At 36.6% G+C, this 21,780-nt stretch overlaps 2 protein-coding genes across 3 annotated transcripts; one reads left to right on the top strand and one right to left on the bottom strand.

The window, feature by feature from the left end:
• Positions 1-3,023: 3,023 nt before the first annotated feature.
• On the top strand, positions 3,024-6,553 carry LOC133850343 (uncharacterized). 2 transcript variants are annotated; one of them, XM_062286402.1, is made up of 2 exons: positions 3,024-3,710; positions 4,492-6,553. In XM_062286402.1, exons 1-2 carry the CDS (start codon positions 3,162-3,164, stop codon positions 4,747-4,749), a joined length of 807 nt encoding a protein of 268 aa, XP_062142386.1. In that variant the 5' UTR covers positions 3,024-3,161; the 3' UTR covers positions 4,750-6,553. The 2 variants fall into 2 exon arrangements, with proteins under 2 accessions (XP_062142386.1, XP_062142385.1); XM_062286401.1 differs by lacking the exon at positions 4,492-6,553 and adding an exon at positions 3,776-4,454 and having other exon boundaries at positions 3,039-3,710.
• Positions 6,554-20,563: 14,010 nt separating this feature from the next.
• LOC133850336 (uncharacterized) lies at positions 20,564-21,446 on the bottom strand. Its single transcript, XM_062286396.1, has one exon. The coding sequence runs from the start codon at positions 21,229-21,231 to the stop codon at positions 20,815-20,817; it is 417 nt and encodes a 138-aa protein (XP_062142380.1). The 5' UTR covers positions 21,232-21,446; the 3' UTR covers positions 20,564-20,814.
• Between the last annotated feature and the right edge of the window lie 334 nt (positions 21,447-21,780).

Genomic DNA, 21,780 nt, shown 5'->3' with positions numbered 1-21,780 from the left:
CAGAAAATCAATGTCCGACAAACGCATAAATGTCTACATTAATTCAATACATTATAATAGTAATAACAATAACAATGCCGATAGTGTCAAAGCTTCGACATTTGTCAGTGTTTATCAGCAACAACAATAACAACAACAACTATTAATAGCAAATGCAAATGCGTGTAAAAAAAAAATATTTCAATAAAACCGAATGCAAAACGGAAATGTAAAAATTATAGAAAAAAGCTAATAAAATAAAATCGATTACATCGCATTATAAATGATCCGAAATGTATTTGAAATGTCGCCCTCAATTATTGCACGCTTAAAATGAAATGGCGCATTGCAGTCTCGACTTCTTTAATGCTCTTTCAAATGGAATTACATAAATAATCATCAAAGAATTGTGCTTAATTTTATTGTTGATTTAATGTAGTTATTATTTATGTCATTTTTGTAGTAATTCTTTTTTAAGTGTAGTGTATATTCGGTCTGGCAAATTTGATTGTTTATTTTTTCTTAAATGTTGTTGCTTTTAATTTGCCAAGCATAATGAAATGCGAACCGAATCAAAACGCAAAATTCATTTGCCATTTACAGTTTGAAGCGCAGCCGGAAATCAGGCGGCCATGACGCCATCTTTCAAAATGGACGCTTGTTTTTTGTTGGTTTTGTTGTTGTTGTTGTTGTTGTCGTCTCTCTTTTTGTGGTTGTATTTGTGTTTGGTCTCGGGCTGTTTTCTGTCTGCCTCTGGTGATTAGCTGTCACGAATTGTGGCGAAAAACAAAAATGAATTATTACCGCGCTGCGTTGAAAATGTTGACATAGATTCAAATTATTTGTAACAAAATCAACGAACTGTGGCCGCATTGCCACCGCATCCCCACACCCTCTCCGCAGCATGTCCCAAAAACACGACCACTCCGCCATCAAACAAGCAGCCCCTCAAGCATCAGTGGTCGCCCAACAACAAAAAGTGAGAAAAAGAAAAAGCGACGCTGATTTGATTAGCTTGAAAATGTTTTGAGAAGTCCGCAACGCAACGCAACGCAAAGTGGAGCAAATGGGGGAAATGCCCGAAATGGTCGAATGGAAAGAGTTTCCTCTGCAAATTGCCCGACAAGTCGTTCAGCACGTTTTGCAGTATTTGTTATAAGAAGGCAATGGAATGAAGATGAAATAATTTGCGTAATTAATAAACTTTTGTGCTGGCAAACTATTTCTTATAGTTCATTTATTCTGAAGGCCAATTCAAATGCTTGCAGCTATAATTTACGGCTAGCCTTAGCTCACAGATCTCTCTCTCTCTCTCACACTTTCTGAGACTCTGACTAGGCCAATGTTATTGTCATCATCTCAAATCCCCAGCCTCCGTCACATAATTAGACCCAATGCCATGCCTGCCACGTATAGTATGTAGTACTCTGTGTGTAGTAGTTTTGTGCTTCTTTTCCATTCTTTCTTAGCATATTGCCAAGGGCCTCGAATATAATGGACAATCTGGCCAGGCACTGAGCTTAGCCTGATGCCATTTATTCCAGTGCTTTGTGCCATTTGCCTTGTTTACGTAAGGTTTGATTGTTGTTTGGTTCTTGATTCCGGCCTCTTATTGTACGCCATTGACTCATAATCGAGAATTGCTTACAACACGAATACAAACACGAAAACGAACACCAACACGGACACGGACACGGACTATGGCTTCATTCAACTTCCAGATGCGTTTCCATGCCATTGCACAAGACCGGCGAGCAGGCAGCCCTCACTTTGGACCTTTTGTTTATGCCCGTATATAGAATTTAATTCAAGTAATTTTTGTTAATTTTTCGGGCCACAACACAACTTTGCTCGTTAAATAAGGACCACAAACAAAAGCTGTTTTTACTTCGACCGAAGAAGAAGGTAATGAATGTCAATGTAAACCCTATCAGGTTGTCGCCTTAGCTCCCCCTTTTCACTTGTGGCATTAATTTCTGCTGTGTCAGCAGATAAATTGGAAAATGTTTGCACAGTTTGCTGACAGTCATTGGCATTAAAATGGATACAACGATGCGTCGCTTGGTCTTAAAATTCAACTTTTCAGTACATTTTTAAGCTCCATCTATAGGATAGGATTTCAATAATCAATCGACTTGGCTTTCCAAAGAGTTGCTTACTGTATTTAGATTGAGGGCAGAGGTCCAATGACTTTTGAGCTAACATATTCTTACATTTAATACATCTCTTTGGCTTTGTAGCTCTTGCCCAAAGCAATCTTGGGCAGCGCCATCAAATATTCAAAATTATAGCTGGCGGCAGTTGCTGACCCACGGTGCGTATTAGCAATATTAACAGCGGTGACAAAGCGGTCAGCAATCAACTAATTATCCATAATTGTGCCATGGGCAACAATAGCAGCAGCTCCATCAGTAGTAGCTGTCGTACAACTGCAATACATTAACTAATTGCAATGAGCTCTGCACTTTCTCACCTGAAATAAGCACACGTGTGGAGTTAAAGAGTCCTCAGGCGACAAAAACATTCACTTATACTTCGGTGTATGTGGGTACGACTGTTTGTATACTTGATTTTGATCTGTGTCGGATTTGTTTTCTTTAATGGAAATGTTCTGTACAGCTTAGAAAACTTTTCAAAACATATCAATAAAATTAAAAGTAAAACCTTATCACGAATACTAGTATTATAAGCCAAAGCATACAATAATATTCAAATAATTATATTAATTATATTAAATAAGAAATATGTTATTTTAAAACAGATTACTGTCAAGTGTGAGAGTTAGCTTATGAATTACATAGCTTACATTACAACAATTTATACGCAAAGTATTTCTTAAAAAAAACAATGTCATTGGTTTTGATTCTAGTATTATTATGTATAAAAATAATAATAAAAATATCCATATTCAATCAAAAAAAGAAAGCACTTTAAAACTTCGTTATTATAATTGTCTTCACAAAATATAATTTGATAACTTCTCATGCTAAATCTTTGTTTCAAAATTTTTTTTTTAATTGACACCATCAGACGCCAAGCCAGTAAACAACTGTGGAAATCCTTTAACAAATCAAAACAAAAGAAACTAACATTTGCTAGCAAGCTGTGTCACATCTGCTTTTATTGTCTCCAAAATAAAACAAACAACAAAAATTCCTCTAATTGTACGTCAAAACTTTGCAATGTTCAAAGCAATCTTGAAAGCTATTTTTGGCTTTGTCCAATTTGGTGCGAATCGCTTCCGAGCATGGATACCACAAGTGGCAGCGTCTCTAATACTTTTCGGCTATCTGGAGGATGCGCTGCAGAAGATGCTGCAGCTTCGAATGCATGCACATCATATGGCAATGCTTATGAATGGATGGGAAATAATTGGAGTTATCTACATGCTGCTCGATATCGCCATAATTCTGACTGGCACTGCGCTAATTGCGTGCAGCTGCAACTTCAACGATGGCAGCGGCAACGGTGTCGCTATGCTCTGGCTGCAGCGCACGTTGCGAGCACTCGCCTTTGGTATTTGGGATTATGAATTGTTGCTGCACTATTGCGTGGATGTTGGGTGTTTGCTGCTACTGATGTTGGCAATGCGGCAGAGTCAACGCCAAGCAACTGCTGTCGACTGCTGGCAACATGACAGACAACAACAGCGGAGCTTGCAACGTTTGCTCTTGCTCGCACGCATTGGCATGTGTTGTGTGTGGCTTTTGTGGATTGTCGAGCCACATCAGGTGAGTCAATAGAACAGAGAACTAAGCTGCTGCTGCTTCTGCCATGCAATACTTATCGTCTTTAGATAATTAACAAACCATTTGCCGTGGCATGCTTTATCTTAATGCTGCTGGGAATTCGCTGCAAGTTATTGGCCAGCCTTATGATTGCACCACTGTTGTGGCAGGCAAATGGATCGCTCATTTGGGGCTGGAACGATTTAGCAATTAGCCTGCAATTCATAAGTTCAATGCTCAGCAAAGTGGCTGGGCTTTTGCTCCTCACTCGCCTTGGCGGTGGCAAATGGTCTCTGGATGCTTTAATCAACAACACCACAAAAAGTCCACTTAATACTGGAGTCTGAAGCAGCAGCTTGAACACAACACTTAATGTTGCTCGGAGTCAAAAGACCAAGCTGTAGATTAAGACATGAAAGCATCTTTAAGCGCTGTCCATTTGTCTATTACTGTTTTCGTTTTGCTAAATACCTGATGGTTTTTAGAGAGATTTACATACACACACACTCTGATTGGGTATGAGGAAGAGAGTGTATCAACTATACAAATACGAGTACAGCTGGGATTTTTGGGCTATTTGTTTTCCTATGTTTCGCTTTCTCTATGTATTCGCATTTTATGCTCGACATCTTGCCCATGAAGCCTCTTCCTTAAATGTTGTTGCCTTACCTTCTCGCTCAACTTCAGTTTTTTGTTTGCGTGAATTATTGAAAAGTCTTGAGCAGTAGCATTTAAGCGGATTTACCTTACTGCAAATCCAACGCCAACTGTATTATTTTTTCAGCTTGCGCTTGAAAGGAAATTGAAGTTATCCGAAGCAAGGGGGAATGTTGTGTGTGGTGTGTTAAATGCAAGAGGCAACATGAGGCGCAAGTCAGCAGCCAGCCAAGTGGGCGAGTTAAAAGGGGCAACAGAGCTGTTAATGAGTTTTGGGCACCAGGCACCAGGCGGTGGGCAGAGGATGCATTTAACAAGTAAGACCCAGAGAAAAAAGAGAGCGCATTGCGATAACATTACTGGATGCACTGACCTTCGCTCTTGACTTAAACCCCATTTGCATAAGCGCGACGCCTGGTGGATGGCGCCCTGGCAAGGATATGCGTATAATCATCGTCCTGCGCCTTGTGCTTCTGGTGTGTCTGGTGCTGAGTGTTTGCTGCTGCTGCTGCTGCCTGTGTGTGACGCCGTTTTGCTTTTGTTTATCCAACTGACGTCGCTGGTTGGCAAGCTTGTCTGCAATGCGTTTCCTTAATTAAAAATCGCCAGCGATTTATTGACCTACCCGTTAAACGAACTGACAGCATGATAAACAAATAAATACACAGCAATCACAGTCAGCCAAAAAAAAATAAGGTATAAAAAGAAGACACACATAAGGCGAAAGACAATGCAACTGCAAATTGGCTGAGACAATAAATACTTCAATGTAAAGTGCTGCATAATTATGCGTACAGGTAAACTGCAAATGAAATGCTATTTAAATTCCGCTTACTCCCATTTGCAATTCGTGTCATTGAGCATCATAAAAAAACCAACAGCTCGTACATCTTACCAAAATTATTCTCCTCAAGGAGCGCGCCCTTTTGGCGCTCAGAGGACCAGCAAAAACCAAAATGAGATACTTGTCATATGCAAGTAAGTGCATCCATGTAATTTTCTAAATGAAAACAAGCGACCTAGCCACAAAAATAAAAAGAATGTATTAAAATGCAGGACAAGACCAAACGAAAAAGCAAAAACAACGGCAGTAATAAGAGAACAACAAGATTCTAACCAGAATGCAATTTTCACAAGTTGTATTAAGAATCATAAAAGAGGGGAAAAAGAAAAACATCAAAATAAAAAAAATAAAAATTGTAAGCAATATTAAGAATGTTGCAGCAGAAGAAACAAAGAAACACTCAGACTAAGTGATACCCTTTAAGCAGATTTACCATTTTTTCCTTTACCCTTCTAATGCATAATTAATATCGCTCGCACTGGGTATAAGAAATTTAAGCGGAAAATGTGGAAAATGTTATTTGCTGTGTCTAGAACAATTGCTTTAGAGGGTTGGGATACATCTTGCCGTTGCATAAATTGTTACAAGTTTATTACAGGGTAAACAGAGAGGAAAAAAAAGCTGAGAATAAATAAAACAGCATGACAAAACCGTTTGCTCAACAACAAGAAATATGCAAATGCAAATCTCAACTGGCAAGCAGAAGAAGTAAAAAAAAAGATACAGACACACAGAGCGAGAGAGAGAGAGAGAGAGGTAAAGAGAAAGGTGCATTTTGTAGGGGCCAAAAGTGGAGGCGTGTCACGTGGCGTATGAGCAACGACATTGCGTATACGTCTGTATGTAAATGTGTTTAATTAAAATGGTGCAACAAACACACCTGTGTGTGTGTGTGTGTGCGTGCGTTTAACCGTTAGTGCACACTGCAGAGCAACATTTCGCATTTGCATAAGTAAAGTAAAACAAATACTCGACTCGCACATGGCTGAAGACAATGTAAAACCGCAAAATTCCCCCCTTGGTGAACTGTGGCTCTTTAAGCAAGTCCCCGGATGAGCATTTAAATCTATTTACCTGCCTTTGAAGGTTGCTCTTGCCACTCAGGTGTTACTTTTGTTACTTCTGCTGCTGCTTCTGCTGCTGCTGCTGCAGATACGGATAAGAGTAATCAAATAGTCGTAAAGTTCGAGTGTGTATAATTAATTTGGCAAAGCCTGTGAAAACAAACCACAAGAATAGAAATTGAGAGCTGACAAAACTTTGGCAAACATTGAGGTAACTGAGGCAACTATAAGTCGCATACTTCTCTAACACTTTACATTCCCAAAGGCATTCTCTACTACATTTCATGTACATTTAAAAGTGTGAAATGTGCATGAGATGCGAATTGCATCAGTGAACTTTGAAATAGCAGTGAGATGATTGAACCATAAGAAAAATTCTTAAATGCATTTCTGCCTATTTTATAATTAAATTCATAATATATTTTATTCTAAAATATAGTTATTATTAATATTATTAATTTTTGTATGCATTTTCACTATATTTCTTATTGAATATGATTATTTATTTATTAAACTTAATTAAACGAAAAAATAGTTAAAAATAATATGTACCTAAAAATACGAATTCTAAAATGAACAAGTATAATGAAGACTAATTGATTTACTTAGTAACTTTAATAAAAAATAGAAAAGTAGTTTTTGATTGAATATATATAATAATATTTAAAATTCATATGTTTGATAAATAATTGGAATGTACACAAAAATTAGATAGTTTATTAAAAATTAATAAAATAATCAAATTAATTGTTAACGTAAAATTTCTTCCAAATATTTGACAAAATGTAAAGAATTCTCTAAATTCAATTCAACAGTTGCCTTACCATAATAAATAAAGCATTGTCAAACTTTTGTCCATACAAGTATACAAAATTTCGACAGTTTCAAGGCGGTTTCAGTTGTCAGAACTTGTGTCTTTGTGTGCTTTGTCTAATCCGTGTGATTTGGTAGCTTGCATATGGCTTTAAGTTTAACAAGTTGTGACTTGAGCATTTAAACTGAAACTTCAAGGCTAAAATACACGTACGAAATGAAATGAAATTCATTTGGGAGCCGCATCAGAGACAGCGCATTACGTAAAAGCACTTTTACGGCTACATTTGTGCCGCACTCACACACACACATATAGAGATTATTCACGTACACACACACACACTCACAAACAGTTGTACTCGTCACTTGGTTGCTGGCTCAGAGAAAACTCGGATGGTTGGTAAGCACTTGGCCCCAGCTAACAGGTTGAATGCGACCAGAGATTTTTGAGCTTCTGCAAATGGCAGAGACAATAAAGCTTAGCTCGAGAGGAGATATTCACAATCGCATGTGCTATTCGCGCTTATTGCTTAAATATAAACACACACACTTTTATTTACGCTTTTGTTTTCTTTGGCATTTTCCAATAAAGTGAAATGCCAGCTTACTTTTGCGGCTTGACAGTAAATGCGGCTTTTCAGCCATAGAATTTACTTGCGAATTTTTAATACATTTCTGCTTCGTTTTTCGTTTTCTTGTCAAATTTTAAATGCATGCGAAAATCGCATTACAAAGTCATTTTTTTGGCATTCACCATTCAATAATAATAATAATAATAATGCCAGTTTGTTGGGTTATTAAAATGTCATATAAACATTTCACGCTGACTTTGACTTTTGCCAGAGAGTTACGAATTTCGTTTATCACGATTTTCTTTTTCTTTTTTTTCCTTTTATTTTTGTCGCTCTCACTCTTCTTCATTCGCGTTCTCGCTGTGTGAATTTGTTGTTTTATTTTTGTAGGCGCCAAAATGTCAGCGACACGTTTCTCGTACAGCGGCAATTTATCATAAATATTCACAGATATTTTGCCCAGAGATTCATATGTGTGAGTGTGTGTGGCATATACGTATAAATTCAACGCTTGTTGCGGCCTTAGAGCGCCAAGCCTCCGTTCAGTGGTCGCCCTTTGTTTATGTCGCTGTCAGCGTTCGTTTAATTCAACATTAGCGCCTTGCGGCGCAGTCCAAAAACTTCGCACGTGTATGTGTGTGTGTATTGGATATATAACGTATACGCAGCGTATGCATATGTTGCGACTGTTGCGACAGAACGTTCTGTTCTTTTGTTTGGCCCATGGCCGTTTTCATTTTCACACGCTTTCGCGTTTTTAAATTGTCAAAACTGTCAAATAAATTACAACAAAAACATGCACGAAAACAATACAAAAGAACGCACTTTAACCTTTTGTATGCAAACACAATCACACACATACACAGACACACACACAGACAGACTCACGCATGTATAGTGTAATATGCCTAGTCTTTTGTGCATGCATTTGACGGTTTTGTCTTGTGCAAAAGTAGTGACCAAACGGCTGTCAGAGACAGTGTTTAAAACAGGCTTTTGTCACGCAGCAAAGCGTAAGACAAGCAAAAACACAAAATAAGGAAATAAAGGATAACTATAATGCCGCACGCAAATACTCGTATGGTGTCTGTGTTGGTAAATCTCACTCAATTTAATATTTATAGCTCAGGCTTGTATTGTTGAAACAAATTGCATAACTTGCAAAGTGTTGAAAAACCCCACAAGAACAGTTTAACAGTAAGAGAATTTTATGCGTTTTGCTTGTAACACACACGCACGCACGCACACAGACACACACATGAGCTAACACACACTTGCAATAAAGTCTTGGCCAAAAAGTCAAGCGGATTTTGGCAAGCTAAAGTTTGTCTATGGCAAAAGCCGCTTAGCCTAGTTAAATAAAAGTCGAGTTCTCACTCTCTCTTTCTTGATCTTCTCTGTGCATATATTTTGCATAGAAGCAGGCAGCAAGCGTTAAAGTCAAATGTTGCAAGTTGCAACTTAAAGCCGCAGCAGCAGCAACTTGATGTTTGTTATATGGATTTGTAAGCAAATTTACAGTCTGGCAATACTCTAAGGTCATTTTGGCTATTATTAAATGATTTAAAACGAACTTTAAGCGTCTTTCTCTCTCACACTCACATGTGGAATGCTGCGTGTATGTGTGTGTATGAGTGTGTGGCAGGCATGTGGCAAGCAAAGCTGGCTTTACAGTTGCCAGTTTACATGCGATTCCCAAAAGGTGCGCCATTGGCGGCAACGGCTGCCACGGCTGCTTCTGTTTATTTATGGCATCTGCTTCTTGCAACATTTTGTTGCCTCTTTGTTACAGTTCGTTCGCTGTGTCTGTGTATGTGCTGCGTGTTTTTGTTTTCACAAGGCATTTAAATATTTAAAAAGGCCTCAAAACCTATGCGGCGCCCAGCTATAAATATGCAATGAACTTTGAGTTTTTACGTGGTCAGACTCCCATCTCTCTCTCTCTCTCTCTCTCTCTCTTTCTGTCTCACACACACACACACACTCTCTCTCTCTCTCTCTCGCTTTCGCTCGCACTCTCTATTTCCCTAGGGGCGTATACGCAACAGCATTTTTTCAATCAGTGAATTTTGATGACTTTTTAACTAATGCCTCGGCGTCGCGTCGGGGCTAAATGGGCAGGTTAATTAGCAACAGCTGTTGGCCAGCTTTGCCTATCAGGGCATTTCATTAGACGTCGATTAAAATTGGCCAACAGCATGAAACGAAAGTCGAAAGTCCAGTTGCGACTTTTCATTTCCATCATGCCTCAAACACACACACACACACACACATTCACGTACATTGGATACATAAACCGTGGCTCGTATATTTAGAGTGCCACAACACTAAGAGATGGAAAGTCTCATCTACGGAAGTCGTAAAAAGTTTAACGTGTTCTTAAAGCATCAGAGGCTAAAGCCAAGTTTTGGCTTTCTGACTTTCCCAAAATCACGATAAAAGTTTCAAATTGTTACACGGCAAATGACACGCGCTCTTGTCATCTCTTTCAGTATTTTTTCTCTTTTCCTTTTTTTCGGTTGCATCTTCATCTCCATCTCAGTGTCGCTCTGTGTTAATCTGTTGAAATTTGCGTTTTAATAGAATTGTGTGTGTGTGTGGATTTTTTCCTTAGTCTCGTTTTTCTCTTTTTTTCTCTTTTTTTTGCGTGATATTTTGGGCAACTTTTGTCAACAGGCTACTGCGCGTGGCTGTATAAAAATGCTTATTGCTTTTAAGTACGTGATTTTGCTGTTGGAGTTTTATACGCATTTTTCTTCTTCTACTCTCAGTTGTGTGTTTGTGTGTGTGTGTGTGTGCGGCAGATGCATTAAACGTATTGGTTTTTTACGATTGACAAGCCATATGGGCCAAAACGTGAAGATAATTTAATTAATGTAATGGACATGAACATTTTCCCCTCGAGAGCAAAACTGCTAGTGCAAAAACTACACACAAAAGCCACAGCAGGACACAGCATACATATATAGAATACGCTTTCGCATTAAAAATTTTAATTTTTAAGGGCCCCCACAAAGGCCGTGAAAAATGGCAAAAGGAAAAGCGTGAAATGAAAATGAAAATGACTGTAATAATAACTAAAACATGCGGCAGCTGAATAAATGTTTTGTGCCGAAAGGGCAGAATTAAAAATTATAAAAAAAAAAAATGAAACGAATCTCTAAAATGTTATATCAGCCATAAGAACTGTCTTCATTTTTACGAGCTGCACATTTTCCATTTCCATTTTCCCCGAAAACCAAATGCAAATATGCAGAACAAAAATCTATTTACCCAATGACTTCAGTCAGTTAGTGAAAAAGACAATAACGAAAACTATACGGATGTTATTGTGTTTTCTTTTTGCGGCGAAATTGAGCGAAACAAAAGTTGAGTTGACATAGCAAAAAATGGCAAATGAACACAGGCATTTTGCTGGATGACTAAATGGAAATGAAATTTACATGACAGCCAGTCTCTAATGGACAAATAAGCTTGAAGGAGTCATTCGATTGTGAAAATTGAAATTTGCAGATATTCTGATAAATACCTGGCACATACACACAAATTGACAAATACTCAAGCACACAAACAGAAAATGCAATCGAATATTCAATTTAGTATCTTTATGAACTCCAGCACTCCTTCCACTGTTCTTTACCACTTTATTATACGATAGATGAGTCCACATATTGTCTACATAGAGGCAGAAGGGAACGCTTTTAATTTCACAGTTGCTCTGATAATACGCTTCCACTCGAAATTCATTTCACAACTTTGACAGAACTTTTGGCAAATTTAACAACTTTGTTACACTCTCACAGTAACACAAAAACACAAACAAAAATTTGACGCACAATGGAGCAAATTTTCTGGTTTTTATATTTTACAATTTACCTTACAAATTTTAAATTTCTCTTTACAAAATGCCATGGGCAGAAGCTAAACGAGGAGGCGTAAAAAAAGAGTAGCAAATGCATTTATCCAACACAACACAACTGAAGGGTGAAACGAAAGGTTTTGAGTGATGCGATGCCATTGCCAAGCTTTTCTCATTAGCTCCATACTCAAAATATTTGCATGGAGTCTCAATCAAAGTCTGATTCGACTTACAATCAATCGAGTTCAAGCACCAACAAATTATTGCCGACTTTACACAAAAAGCCTTTCGCATAATAGATACAAGGGCACGTTTTATTCGGCTACTTACTGATCAGCCAAGCTTCTGAGTTTAAAGAGGTAGAAACAGAACAAACAGACAGACAGAAACAATCGTACTACTGACATTGCTCTTTAAAGTCAACTTAGTTAGCAAAATGCCGTTATTAGTATTTATTTTCAGGTGTTGTTTTTTTTTTCTTTTCTAATTATGTTTCTTAATAAAATAGTTGTGAAATCAAATATTTACTTAGTGTGCTATACTATTATATATATGACAAACAAAAAAACACTCAAACTAGCTATTCAACCCATAGTGAATTGAAATCACAAATATTGAGGCAATCCTTATCACTGAAGAAGATGTCGAGCTGCAAAGCTGATTTGCAGCACTCGTAACTGCCAAGTGGAAAAACTGAAGTAGAAGAAAAAAGTGAAAGAATGTTGGACCACAATATGTAAATGTATGTGAGAATGTGTGTGTGTGAGTGTTTGGGAGCATGCTCTGGCACATAACTCATCATCAAGCGCAATTTGTGTTTAACAATCGTTGGTAATCTTTATTGGATGTCAAGCACTCGCCTCTCTTTCATGTTCTCTCTTTGCTTTTTATCTCCTGCGAATGTGTGTGTTCACCTAAGACAGCCGTAGGATTCGCTCTCCAAAGTTATCTACGTCAAGTGTCAGACAAGGCACACATACTTATACACCTACTCACACACATAGAGAAAGAGAGAGACTAGGACACTCGCAAATAGATTGCGACATATGCAAAGCTTCTGCTTGCAGCAGCTCTGCGACTCGTTGAAGATTTTTTAGTGACAACGAAAGTGTAATTGAGTGCCACACAACAGACAATTCAAACACACACACACGTATAAGGACAGCCTGCTTTGCCTAGACAACAACAATAACAACATGGACAATCATGAGCAACAGCAACGGCGGCAGCAGCAAAAAAATATTGTTCAAGAAAATTGCCATGGCCTGGTCTCGAACCATGCCAATGAATGCGGCGGAGGTCTGCTGTTCCATTCCGTTTCGTTCCACACAACGCTGTATCCCATGCTCCCCCATTGCCATTTCGTTGCGTTGCGTTGCGTTGCATTGCGTTTCATTTCGTTTCCTTTCCTTGCAATGCCATTATGAGTTGTTCTATTTGATTTTTCATTTCCGCTCGGCACTTGGACTGGGAAATGGCAGTAAAGAGTATGAGTGTGAGTGAGAGCAACGGCTTCAGAAACATGTGCATTGTGTTGGATTTGTAGCCTTTAGGCTGTAGGACGTTGAAGGAACTGGCAGCAAGAAGGACTCTGCCATAGTTGGACAGGTTGCACATGACAAGCGCAAAAGTTTTCAAGTACTGCTGCTGGAGTAGTAAGGGGAGAGCTCAAGTGAAGTGGGTGGGGGGGTGGTGCTTGGGTAATCGAGCACGACAGCATTTGCCATTAAGTTGAGTTAAAGCGCTTGAGTGTAACGTTCCCTCTTTACCACCATATTTTCCCATTCTTTTTTTTTCGTTTGTTCCTTTTTTGGCATGAGTGAAGGAAAAACGGGTTTTAATTAAAATGCCTGGCATACTTTAAGACGGGTTCTTCTGTGTTCCAAAGAAGGCGGCGGCAATAAACCTCAACAGCATAACAGCTTGATATTCCCATGGCATACACACATACACACAACATCATATTGATTAACAGAATACAGTTTAAGCCAAAGTAAGTGGCTGTAATGTAAAGGAGCTCAAAACTTTTTGTTGATCCCTGAAATTTTAATATGTATATAATTGAATGCAAACAAAAGTCCTTCAAAATATGCGGTTTATTGCATGACAGCATCCGAGCATGTCACAATTTTAATAACAAAAACCCAGAACAGTTGCCAGAAATCAAAGCACTCACAACTAAATCTGTCTTTTGTGACCATAATGCCAATCAATTCAAACTGAATAATACATGTTACGTATTGTGTGTTATGTGAATAACCCTGAAATTGTAGCGCCTAATATGTTGGCAGCTTAATTAGCAGACAACAAAATGCATACAAATATCAGATTACAACACACACTTTACTCAAACTAATGCTCGACTAATACACTAATTGATTTCTGGTATTTGCGGCGTCACAAAACGCATATTTTGAGTGAAGCAGCGAGAGACCATGATTTTGGTTTGATTTTCATTGCAAACATAACATGTCGGAAGGAAGAAGAGAGAGAGAGGCAATTGCCAGAAATGCTGACAAATTTGATACGTGTTATTAATTTATATTTGAGGGCGTCCATCGTGTTGCATAATGCGCACGCTAATTCAAATGCATTTTTTGCCAGCTTGGCAAATTTTAATGCAACGCCTACCGCAAACAACAATCGACTAACCGACGAACTTGTTCACTTGTTAAAAGTTAGTTATTTTTATAAATTAAATTAAATTAAGTTTTGGCGTCAACTATATTTAAATATATGTGTGTATTACTTAAATATATTTGCAATTGCTTTTACCAATATATTTATTATTTATTTTTATTATTTCAATATAATTCTCTTTTTTAAATATATTTATATAATACGTATATATATAAAAAACTTTTCTTTTATCAACTATTAGTATGTGCAAAAATGTCTGGGTAAATACTGAAATAAAATGCTGATACCCACAACTGGCTTAGCTGCATAAACATATGGCTAAATGCGAGGACTACAATAACTTAGTTTGGCTAAAAGCTTGTACGAACGCTAATTGAGTTTATTATGCCCATGTTGTGTGAGCGCTTCCCTCAAATTGATGCGCCATAGTCCAGTGTCCTATGTATGTGTATGTAGGCTGATGCACTTTAGAGCGCTCTTCAGCCTGTCTAGTTTTCTAACCAAAAAATGCACAAAAAAAACTGCTGACGAATATATGTCACGCGCAATCAACGAGCGCGGTAAGTGCTCTAACCACGCCCCCTCCGCCCACATTTGTCAAGTTGCACTATCTCTAAATTATGGGAGAGCTTCAAGGTCTCGTAACGTGTCACTCGTAATGAAATTCTCCTATAGAACGGCTTATTGGTGATGATAGGATGACAGCTGTCAAAAGCATTGCTCGAACTTCTAATTCGCATTCCTTTTGCAGAGTTTAATTAAACTGAATGAAAACATTGCCATAAATCGAAAGTGTTAAATTCATTTTTCACTTAAACTGTTTCGAATTAATTTTTTAAATAAATAATGCCATAAAATAAATCATATAAAAACTTATTAAATGAAAAACGCATTAATTAAACGCACACAATATTTAATCAAAACGAGATTTAATAATATTCGCAAAAAAAATGAACCAACACAATTGAAAGTATTTTAATTAACATCAAATGGTGTTAATCAAATTCTCGAACTTGACCGCAGAATGACAACAACAGGAGGCATCTGGCAGGTAAGTGACTGAAAACTGTTGGAATTCTCTCTCATTTGTCTAGCTAAAAATGCAAATTAATTAAAAGTTACTTGTTATTTTTTGTGTTGTTCTGTGTGTTGAAGTTTTTTCTCTCGAGCGTTTGTGCAAGCAATTAATAGTCAAAAGCCACCGATTGGTTAGCCTTTATAATTGATTTTAAAAAACCCCGGAACGCATTAAATAAACATGTCCCTTCACAAATATTATATATAAACAGACAACCAGGATCACGTCAATAACAACAGTGGCACACCTTTTTTATTTGTCGGTCTTCGAGTATTCAATTACACAGCAAAAGCTATGAGACGGAAATAAAATTGTAAAAGGTGTGCTGACGAATTAGATATCCTATCTTTTATAGTACGTTTACGTATACGCATTTATTTAAATGTTGAATAAATGTGTTAATAGCTTAGATCAAATGCAATAGGTGTAAATAATAAGAGAGATACAGCCGAGAGTGCTCAACTTTGATATACACGCTATCCATTTTAAATACAAACAAAACAGTGCGGTATTTACTTTAAACTATACCAAATTGATATACCAGGTATTTGGTATATACCAGGCAAACCAGGTATATATACACATATACCAGACAAAGCAACTAAGACCCGTAGCAAATAGTCCATTTTGCCCATGTAAAAATATTTCTTAAAAGAATTCTACAATTTTTATATGATTGCAAACAAATTTCTAAGACATAATACTATTCTACACTGTGGGTAGCATCTATAAAAAGGGTATTTATAACGTCATAATTTGTGTTCAATAACAAGAATTTGGTTATTAATGAAAAAACTTCAAATACTCACATTGTGTGCTCTACTTGCATCTATTTTTGTTTTATTGCTTAAAATCGTCACATTTCACATTGATGAGGGTCACGATTCTCATGTACATCTGTGTGTGAAGTTGCACATGGCCTGGATATTTGTCAAACAAATTGGTTAGATATTTAAATCAATTTCCAGATATGTATTTGCACATATGCATTTTATCATCCATTTTTTCAGTTGCCAAAATTTTACAATCTCCTTTTCTATTTTTTTGGGGCAGATGCAACATGTGTGTTTGCTTGCTATTTGAATTCAAATTACTTTGTTTATAGATTGTAATGCGCTTTAAATTGAATTTGCATAGTGACATTCAATTGAAATGCACAAGTAAAGCGACAAAATCGATTTAAGCTATTTAAATGCATGCGGCAACTGTGTGTTGTGCTGTGTGTTATTTGGCCAAATATGCAGTTTAATGTGGCTTAATTAGCTTGTTAAATGTTCTGTAAAATAGCATGTGATAACACACGCCATTTGTAGATAGTTTATTAATTTCTATTGAAATCCACGTTTGACTTTCAATAATCTCTGCCGCATGTGTTTCTCTCATATCTTTTGCCAAAGGCAGCACACGAGCACATCGTTCTCTGTGACTGAGTTAATTAAGAAACTAAAAGATGTTTGCTTTGTTCTCTATAAAGAAATAAAGTAGCCGCAAGCATGCAACCACAAATGGTTTCTATCTCGTTCTCTGCGTTAATTAATATATTAATATGACTTTTATATAAACTTATACATATATAAAAATTGTAAATTAATTTATAAGTTAAGATTTTTATAGTTTTCAAATTGAATACAATATAAATAAATATTAAGGAAATAGATTTAAATTCAAATTCATTTTCTCAGTAAAATATTTAATTTATTTATTTTACTTAAATATCAAATTTAAATCAATTTGTAAATACAAATATAAATTAATGTTAAACACCTGTTAAAGGAGTATGTTTCAATAGATTAATATAATTATTTAAAGGCATTAGATAACATAGATATTTTGATATGGGTATTATCTTTTATTTCATTTTTCAATGCTTCTACATTAATTTATGCTTTTGCTTTATAAATAAAATTTCATTTCTGCAAATTCACGTTTTCAAATTAAATAAAGCTACTTAAGACTGTTTATATAATAAAAAATAAATTAAAAATCCTATAAAAGACAAAAATTTCAATAAATTTCACTAGAGTAATTTTAAATTGGCTATAATTTTTTTTGTATATATCAAGGAAAAGTATTGCAATAAATGCACCACACTGAGATCTCACTTTCTATAGCAAACATACAAATTGCAAATACACTTTTGCACTCAGACTAACTAACGACTTTATTGTGCACGCAGGGTAAATACTCCACATTGTAGTCTTGTTTAAGCACTATTTTTCCGCTGGCTCGTAATAATAATGATGTGCAGTTTACGGGAGGATTGCGAAAAATGGGTTTTAACTTTCACAACGAGCCGGAGAGCAAATAATTTGCTGGCTGCGCACATCATAAAAATTACGCAGCACTCATACGACGCGTGGCACGGCGTGGCGTATGAGTTATATTCTGGCACTCGCACTTGACGAAGGTAAGAGGCGCACATGTGTACATTTTTAATTATGCGGGCACTCGGCGAAAACTAGCCGTGAATCTGGAGCGAGAGGCGGAAACAGAGTGGGCAAAGAGTAACTTATTAAAAATAACTCGACTGCAGTGTAAACATTATTCTTGAACAAAGCATCAAAATTAAAGCAATGAACAAGGCCAACAATGGGGGTGACCTAATCTCTGGCTGACCATCTTTTGATGGTCGAGTTACTCAGCCAAATTGCCAGGCGATTTGCATGACGATAGGCTGCTTCTCATCCTTCAAGTCGTCGCATGCCCCCGCGGCGGCTGTTGCTTTGTATTATGCTAAAAAAAAATAAAACGACAACGAAGTAGCAACGAAAAAAAAAACGAAAGAAGAATACTAGTTGTAATGCCTTGTAAAGAGCCACAAATCCTTTTTGTAATCCGGCTTTATGCCATGACGAGGATAACCTAAAAGTGTGTAAAGCCGATGAAGCTACAAAAAATGTTTGTGAACTACGACAAACTACATGGAAATTGAGGGGTGGCAAGAGGGGAGACGGAATAGCACAACTTTCATCAGATGTTGGAAAATTGCTTAATTTGCACAGCGGGCAGCAGCACAAATACCCCAAAACAAAACGAATGAAACCAACCTGACTATATACATATATATATCTATAGTATTTCTGTATGTTTGTATGTAAATCGCAAACAGAGTACTCGTTGTACAATGTGCTCCTAAGAAAAATCATTATATGGCTCATTTGTTTGCGCCTCTTGAAGAGATGCTTATTATGTTCTGATTATTTTTCGCACGCGTCTTTGCGAGACACAAAAAAAGAATTGGACTCATGAAGCTCTAGAGGAGTAGTTCATTGCTACTGACCAGCAGATGCCCTGTACTTAGAAGTGGAAAGAAATTGAAAGTTGATAGACCACTTTATATTTAATGTTAAACAGAATTAAGATTGTTATTAAAACACAAAAATAAATACAAATATTGATTTCGGGGAATGTTTCGATATGTTGGCGAGATTATATTAATAACTGTTTTAAATATTGAAACACTTTTTAAATTTTAAATTTCGGTAGTGTAAAACTAGCATTAAATGTTCAAACATTTACCAAAATTAAATTAACCCTTATTAGAATAATATAAAAAGAATAACAATTTATGAAAATTTTCAATAAAAACTATTCATTAAAGAAAACAACATATAGACAATAATCTTTATATTAATTCTCTATTTTAAATCAATTATCTTAAAAAGATTATTATTGTAAAGTTGTGAAAAATTTTAAGGAAAAGTGCCTTAAATACTAAACAACAACTTTATTTTCAGTTGATATAGAAATATATATATATATATATTTATATACAACATTTTAAAACATAAAAAAAATTTAATTATAATAACTTCTTTGAGCTCAATCAGCTGGTCAAAGTGCACCTTTCCGAGAAATAAAATCACACAGCTGGAGAGGCACAACAAGTTCTACTTCGCTGGTCATTTGATCATGCATGCAGGGTATTGATGGGTAGCGGGTCGGGAAAATACATTTGCCGCAGTCTTTTCTCCCAGTTGTCCAGTTGCTCGTTGTAAACAAATTCATAAATATACGCACACACACACAAGAACACAGAAATACACACGCACAAACACACCGTTAGGGACCCGAACTTGAGCTAGGCCCAAACGAATGGCCAATGCCTTGTTTTCGCATAATTTTTTCATTTCATTTCTTATGTATCTGTATGTGTGTAGTATGTATATGTGTGTGTGCTCGTTTGGCCTGCTTTGTCCATAATGAGATATCTCTATTTCTCTTTTGTTTCATTTCATCATGTTTCTGAGTACTTTGTTTTTTTCTTGTATTTTATTTTATTTTTTGTATATTCCGTGCCAGCACAACTGTTCGTCTCTTCTCTTATTATATTGTGTGAGTGTGTGTGTGTGTGTGAAAGAGAGTGTTGTTTTTGCATTAGACAAATGCCGCTGGGAAATTCATGCAGCGAAAAAATCCAAAGGCTCAAACAGCAAATGATGCCGTCGACGTGGCCTTATTAATTAAAACACGCGCCTGCATTTCCTCTCTCCATCTATATCACACAGTTTTCCTCTCCATCGCACACATTCTGCACACACACACTTTTTCTCCCTTCACATTTTAAGGTAATTTAAATTCATTGCAATTTTCGGACGGTTCGAGTGTCATTTGCATATGAATGACAACAGCCAAAAGTGGGCAAAAACAGAAAAAGGCACATCGCAAAGCTCCCAGTGTGCCGTCATGACCCTCATATTTAAGCATAATAATAATAGCAGAGGATCCCCAGCAAATGATACCACAGAAGACAAAAAGATACGCTGACCTCAAGTTATTTCTAATGTCCATTAATGTGACACGAGGCGTGAGACTTTGTGTCATTGATCTTTAAATTAATGAATGAAATGTAGTAGGCGAGTGATAATATTAAACATATGTAACTAATAATAAGATACTATTAAAGAAGATAACAAGGCCAAAAACAAATATGTGAAACCATTGTTGATTGCACAATTAAGGTATTTAGAATATGTATTTTAATATAGACCAGTCTGAAAGCAACAGTAGAGTGTGCTCCATTGACAGTGCAGTATTATTCCTAAAATACACAAAAATATAATGATGGCTATATTTGGTATATAGAAGTATATTCCCAATATTTAATATTGTCCAGCAAAGCAAATAAGACCCGTTTTTGCCCAAAAGTATTTCATATATATATATAAATTTATGAAATTAATATTATTATGTAATACTTTTATTATTATTAGTTAAATAAAATAGGGCTCTGTTCCCAAAATATGCATATAGTAAACTAGATTTTAAAGTTAATATGGTAACCCCTCATAAAGAAAAAATTGAATACATAAATTACGTGAATACATGAAATTCGCTAGAAATGCGATTAAAAATGTATATATATTTTTTTATATTTTGTTTTTTTTTTTTGCACACGCATTACAGACAGAGTAGGGGCAGCATCCGATACAATACTACAGAGTGGTAGCAGAAGAAGTGTAGCTTTCAACACAAACAAAATTTACAAATTCCAAATAACAATGTGAAACAAGGTACAAGTATTCACGCTTGGTCTGTAGTTGTTTTTGTGAAAATGCAACTAAAATTTGTAAAATCTATTCAGTTTGCTTCCTTGTTTGCAGCAGCTGTCTCCTCATTGACTGTCACAATGTCCTTCTCAATCGTCGTCTTCATCTTTTGCAAGTCCATCTCCAGATAGATTTTGCGCTCGTATTTGGTGGCCAACTTATCAATGATGCGACCGAGGTGTTGCTTGAATATCTCAAGAAGCTCTTGCTCATTGGGTTCGCCCAAAAGTTCACCCTGTTGACAGCGTTGGAATTCATCTTCGGCCAATGCTTCGGCTAGATTGTCTTCAATGTTATCCTGTTTCTTGCGTATTTGTACAATCTCATCATCTAGTTGAGATCGCTCACGTTTCAACGTTTCATACTTGAAGATTTTCATGCTGAGCTCTTGAGTCAGAACGACGCCCGGATTCAACTGGCGGGCAAATACTAAAGGCAGGCTGTGCATGGTAGGCAAAATAAAAAAAAATCAACAGCAGCAACAGCAGTTGTATAAAAACTAGTGAAATACTCAAAAAAAAATATGTAATTTTGACGGGGAGAATATGAAATCTTTCTTTTAACGTTTAGCCGCTCAAATTTGAATAGAAATAAATGATATGAACAATGTTTCGAGCTCTCCAACAATAGCCTGCCTGGCCGAAACTACAAATGTGTGTGTGTGTGTGTATATATTATACAGAAAAATAAACCCCAAAGTGTTCAAGCAAAGCCAGCTTAAATCTGCGTTAATGGTTCGGCACTACGAATGAAATTAAAGCCGCAGCAATCTCATTTCCGTTCATTTCTCACAAACACATATACAGATGGAGAAGGAGGGATAGCGTGAGGGGACGAACGGGCAAAAGAAATGCTGCAAATTAAATTGCGTATACGCACAGTTGCCGCTGCGGTAACTGCGGTGGCCACGTCGACGTGACGGCAACGACAACGTCAGCGCGCTGTGTTGACTCTATCGTTAAGTGCATAAATTGAATAATGCCAACAGCTAGCAACG

The sequence above is a fragment of the Drosophila sulfurigaster genome, chromosome 2L (assembly GCF_023558435.1).
Source record: "Drosophila sulfurigaster albostrigata strain 15112-1811.04 chromosome 2L, ASM2355843v2, whole genome shotgun sequence".
Lineage (NCBI taxonomy): Eukaryota > Metazoa > Arthropoda > Insecta > Diptera > Drosophilidae > Drosophila > Drosophila sulfurigaster.
This window is presented reverse-complemented; position numbering and strand designations above follow the sequence as displayed.